Source organism: Fonticula alba (genome assembly GCF_000388065.1).
Source record: "Fonticula alba strain ATCC 38817 unplaced genomic scaffold supercont2.18, whole genome shotgun sequence".
Classification (NCBI taxonomy): domain Eukaryota; order Rotosphaerida; family Fonticulaceae; genus Fonticula; species Fonticula alba.
Window position 1 is genome coordinate 168,478 of NW_009242988.1, and position 5,595 is coordinate 174,072.

A 5,595-nucleotide genomic window follows, 5' to 3' on the forward strand; every position below is an offset into this window, starting at 1 on the left:
GCGTTCTCGTTGGGGGGCTTGGTTTTGGTTCCCTGCTCCGGTGTCGAGCAGCTACCTTCGCCAGGGGGGGGGGGGGGGGGCCGGTCCCACCCGCGAGGTGCATGGTGCAAGGCAAGCGGGCGCTTCCCCCTCGCGCGCTGCCCATGCCCCCGGGGGCGGGGGCGGTTACTTTGCCATGTTCCTCGGGGGCCGATGCGCCGGGCCTCTCCGCGGGCGCAGTGCCGACGAAAGGCCGGGTCCCCGGCTGCGCGGGTCCCTGCTGAGATGCTGCTCTGGCGGGTTTCGGCCGGTGCTGAGGATGGGCCCGCGTGCGGATGCTCGCTTGCCCGCGGCGGTGGCTCGGGTGCCCCCTTGCGCGGGGCATGGCCGCCAGCCGGCACGGCCCGCTGGCTGGGGGTTCGCCAGGGGGCTGGCCGGCGCCTCGCCCCGGAGGCCGGGCGGGTTTTTTTTTTTTTAGCCCGGCCATGAGGGTCCTCCTCGGGCCGGGAAAGGATGGCCATGGGGCCCCTTGTCCGGACCGGCGGCCCCTTGCCCTGGCTGGCACATGGGGAGCGCCCTTGGGCCTGGTGTGTGGCCGGCGCGTGGGGCCCCGTCGGAAGTGGCCCAGCGGGATCCAGGGGCACCGGCAGCCCGGGCCTGTGCCTGGGGCCCGCTTTGTCGGGGCCGTGCGCGGGCGCCCCCCTCCGCGGGGGGCATTGGCACGGGCACATGCACGGCAAGGGGCGGCCGCGCAAGCCCCGGCCGGGGAGGCGGGCCGCGAGTGCCTGCCGGGCGCATGTGTGCCCGCGCTGTCCCCATGGCGTTGGGGGTGGCCGCCGGGGCCGGGCCCCATGGCCGTGCCCGGGATGCATGCCGGAGCAGCTGCTCGTGCGGGCAGCCCTCGGGCTATGGGTGGCCCGGTTGGGCCGACCGGCCTACGGGGGCGTCGATCGGCGTGTGGGCCGACCGGCGTCCTGCGTCCCGCGTTCGGTGGCTTGCATCCTGTGTGGGTGTGCATGTGCGTGTGTCTAGAGTGTCAGAGGGCGCGCGCGCGCGCGTGAAAGCCGCACGCGCCTGGCGTGCTCCGGCGAGGCCGGCTTGTGCCGCCATGGCAGGCTGCGCGCGCCCGCAGCGGCTTGCGCCGGGGAGGGAGCGCGAGCGGCGAGCGGCGAGCCCGGGCCTGGTGCCGGCGCTTGGCCGCCTGCGGTCGCCCCCCACCGGCAGGCAGGCCTCCCTTCAGGGGCAGCGGCACCACGGCGGCCGGGCCCCCTGCACCACGCCCGGCATCCGGCAGAATGGGGGCACCTTGGCCGCCGGGCAGAAGGGGCAGGGCCCCCAATTGGGTGCAGACGACAGGCGGGCCCGGCCGCCACACGCCCGGGCAAGGGGGCGGCAGCGCGAGGAGGGGAGGGCCCCCTCGGGGCGGCCACGGCGGGCATCGGGAGGCACGGAGAGGGCGTCGCCCGCGCGGGCCGGCCCCGCCGTGCCGGTGTGCCTGCGCGCGGCCGGGGGGGAGGGGCACATGCGGGCCAAGTGGCTGAGGGGGGCCATGCCGAGCCGGGGGGGGGGGAGGGGGGGGAGCCCCGCCCAAGGCGCATGTCTGCCCGTGCGCCCCCCCCCTCCCCGGGCGGAGGCTGGGCAATGCACGGCAGCGCGAGGGCCGGCGGGCGGGCAGCTGCCGAGCGCCGATCACGCCACAGCTCAAATGTGATCGCCGCACATGCCGCCCCGGGCCCGGGGCGAGCCCCCAACGGACGCGCCCTCTCTTTTTCCTGCTTGCGGCCCCGCCGATGGGGCCGGGACGCGCCGGGGCGCCCCCGCCCGGGGACACGGCATCGGCCCTCTCCCCGAGCCGGCCTGCCCTCTCGGAGCCGCCCGGAGTCTCAAGGGCGGGCACCCTTGCAGGCAACATGCCCTGCCGGCTGGGCATTCCCTCGCTCTGTCTCCCCCCCCCCCCTCTCTCTCTCCCCCCCTCTCTCTCTCTCTCTACACTGCCTTTGCCTTCTCCCCTCCTCGCTCGGGTGTCATTCGGATGTTCGCTTCGAGGGCCGCCGGTCGGGCTCCACGTTTGTGGGTTCCGCCGGCATTGCTGCTGGCCGCCCGGCGGGGCGGGTCCTTGCCCGGGCGCGGCACGCCAGCCGCCCGGAGCCCGGCGTCCCCGGAGACAGGGCACATGCATGCGGCCGCGAGGGCGGCCAGGGCGCCGGCGGGGCTGTCGCCGCTGCACGCGCGGGCCTTCTCCTCGGCCGCCGGGGGCACGGTCACCGAGGTGTCCCGGGCGCTGGCCAACGGCGGCACGGGGTCCGCCGGGGAGCGCCTCTGCCGGGCCATCGAGGCCGGGGAGGAGCCCCTGCCGCAGGGGTTCGACGATGTGGCGCACTTCCGGCTTTTTTTGCGGCTCATCGGGGACCCGCAGAAGCACCGGACCCTGACGAACTTGGGCAACATGGGCCGGCTGCTGGGGATGGACCGGGCATCGGTGCTGAGTCTGCTGGAGCATTATGGCCGGGAGTTTGGCATTGCGCCGGCCCGGCGGCCGCCGGATGTTCCCCTGGCGGAGGTGGGCCCGGGGCATGCGATCTTCGAGGATATGATGGACCTGGTCCGGCGGGATCCGCCGGTGCTGCTGCCGGTCCTGGGGCACCTGCTGTGCATGCCGGCGCCCTGGGTGGAGGCCATGCTGGCGGAGCATGCGCCGGACATCCTGGCCAGGCCGGTGTGGGATCGGAACATGTGCATCGGCCGGCTGGGGCACCTGCTGACCGTGGAGCCGGCCCTGTCGAGGGAGAGCATGGTCATGCTCCTGTCGACCAGCCTGCCGTTGTTGTCCCTGGCGATCGACAAGCACTTCCCGGAGTATGGGGACATGAATGTGCCCAAGATGCCGGCCGCAAAGTTGGAAGCCCTGCGGGCCGCGCTGCTTGAGGGGATCCGGGTGCCGATGGCCACGCCGACGATGGTCCGCGAGCAGGCCGACGTCAGTGATTGGGTCTTCGCGCGGTACGGGCCGGAACTGTGCGCCGAGTACATGGTTCGCCTGCAGGGGGAGCTGCCCCGGGAAAGGGTGGACCAGCTGCGCGGGCTTTTGCAAGAACGCCGGCACAGCCTGACCGAAATGGCCAAGGCAATGGGGATGTCATCGCGCCTGCTCCGCTGGTACATCAAGTACTACGAGCCGGAGGTGATATTTCCGATCACCGACGACCGGCCGGTGCGGCAGATTACCCGGCCGGAGGGCCTCGGCCGGCTGACGCTGGCCGAGTACACGCGGCGCTTCCTGCCGGCCACCTCGCCGGTGCACCAGACCCCGGCCGAGGGGGCTCCGGCCCCGGTGGCCCCGGTGGTGAACTACCGCGTGGCATGCTTCAACCCTCGGGAGCATGGGTCCGGCCCGGGGGTGCACTTGCAGCTGCTGCACCCGAAGGTGCATCCGGGGCTCCACACCCGGCTGCAAAGTTTGGCCGGGCTGCGGCCCATGCTGTCGAGGAAGGAGATGTGCGACCGGTCGGGCCTGGCGGAGCAGACGATCTTGAAGTCGATGCCCTTGTTCGAATGGCCGGAGGGCTTTTGGGACTCGCGCCGGGCATCCCAAAGGTACGCCCTGGCGGATGAGGACATCCGGCGGCTGCGGCTGCTGGCGAAGCAGGTGCACCCGTCCGGCCGGCGGATGCGCTTCACGGTGCGGGAGCTGGCCGCGGAGATGGGCCAGCATCCGGATGTGCTGTTCGACATGCTGTACCGGTATGCGCCGGAGTACTTCTTCCTGGCGCTGGGCCCGGAGGCCGGGTCCGGCCCGGGGGGGATGTACGTGCCGGAGGGGAAGCTGGCCGACCTGGTGGCCGCGGTGCATGGGCAAAAGTTGCGGCCGGTGCTGCACCAGGTGGCGGCGGACCTGGGCTGCGCCCTGCCGCAGGTGGTGAATTCGCTGCGACTGCACGCTGCTCGACAGGGCGTCCAGTTTATGGCCCCGGACTTCATGCGGCACCCGGCCTCACGGGCCTTTCACGTGGAGCATATCCTGGCCACATATCCTAACCTGCCATTCTCGAAGGCAAGCCGCCACTTTGAGGATATGCCTGGCCATATGTGCTCTCACTGCCGGCTCTTTTTGCTTTGAGTGAATGTACACCTCTCGACACGGTGCCCCGGTGTGCGGGGGCTTGCGCTCTGCCCAGAGGCGGTGCTGGACGCGCGCGTGCGTGCGTGTGTGTGTGTGTGGGGGGGGGGGGGGTGCCGTGGCGGCCTTGGCGCCGAGGAGCCTATGTCCCGCATGGGGGGGATGGGCCGCTCGCTGGCTCGGTGTCTTCTTCGCTCTTGCTGGCGCCGAATGACCCCTCCTCCCCGGGGCCTTGGTTGGTTTTTGTTCGGTGCCGGGGCCGCAACCATGCTCGGCAGCGCCCATGGGCGTGCATCTCGCCGGCCATGTTATGCGGGGGACCGACCCGCCGCGAGGGGGGGGGGGGGGGGGGGGGGGGGGGGGGGGGTGGGTGGGGGGGGGGGGGGGCATGTGCGAGGGGCCTTTGCCGGATCGTCCTGAACCCCCTGGCGGTGTCTGGGCGTGCGCGCGCGCGCGCGCGTGCGCGGATCGCACTCGGCTGTTGGCCTGGGCCTGGGCCATGGGGCCACGGTTGTCGGCCCGGCATGCCAGGCCTGGTGGCGCCCCCCTCCCCCCGGCCGGCCATGCATGCCGCCAGCCTCGGCCCTCGGAACGGGAGGGCCCGCGCCGGTCGCCCTTTGTGACATTCGCAGACGTGTGCCATGTGGCGCCCTGTCCAAGAGGCCCGCCTGCCTTGATGGGGTCCCCGGGGCCCGGGCATGGGGGCACTGGCCGGCGCGGGACTCGGGCCTTACGGGGGTATGGTATTTGCATTGTGCATCAGGGCGCGAGCTGGTGTTGTGTGGCATCCCCATGAGATCCGGTGGCCTGGGGCTCTCTCTCTGTCTCTCTCTCTCTCTCTGTGAGTATGTGTGTAGTTGCGCCAACATATGCGGGTGCCGCCGAGCGGGGCGAGTCAAGTGCGTGCCGGCCCTGCGCCGGGTCGGTGGGTGACCGCCGTCTCCCGGCCGAGGGGGTGTGGGCCGTGCCGCGAGGGCCGAAGCATCGGCCCATGCGAGGAGGCAGGGGAAGCTCCCTCGTGATGCGGGCGGACAAAGGTGTGCTCTGTCATGGGTCCGCGCGCGGGCACACCGCCGGTCCGGGCTGACGGAGACGCCGCTGGGCGCGGCCCTCGACACAGCGCTTGATTGGTGTGCTTCGAGAGGGGCATGGCTGGGCCCTTCATAGGGGCCATAAGACGCATGCCGCCTGGGGTTATGGTTATGGGGAATAGTGGGGCTCGAGTGTCCCTTTCGCGGGAGAAGCGCGCCAGCCGGCACCCGGGCAGCAGAGGGCGTGCCGACCGGGGTCCCACCGTCGGGCCGATGGGGGTGCTCTCTGCCGGACACCGGGCCTCGGCATGGTGGTGCGGAGGTGGCTGTGGCATGCCTCTGCCCGACTGGTGGGCGTGGCCTTTTCACGATGTCGGCCGCGGGAGCTGGAACGCCCGCTGGCCGGGCCCGGGGCTGGTACTTGGCCATGACGGCGCCCGGCCCGTCGGTCTCGGGAGCGGGGGGGGG

At 72.7% G+C, this 5,595-nt stretch overlaps 1 protein-coding gene across 1 annotated transcript; it reads left to right on the top strand.

The window, feature by feature from the left end:
• Positions 1–2,152: 2,152 nt before the first annotated feature.
• Positions 2,153–4,096, top strand: H696_06112 (hypothetical protein; the record flags this gene model as incomplete). The annotated part of the gene is made up of 1 exon (XM_009499872.1): positions 2,153–4,096. The coding sequence occupies one exon, from the start codon at positions 2,153–2,155 to the stop codon at positions 4,094–4,096; it is 1,944 nt and encodes a 647-aa protein (XP_009498147.1).
• Between the last annotated feature and the right edge of the window lie 1,499 nt (positions 4,097–5,595).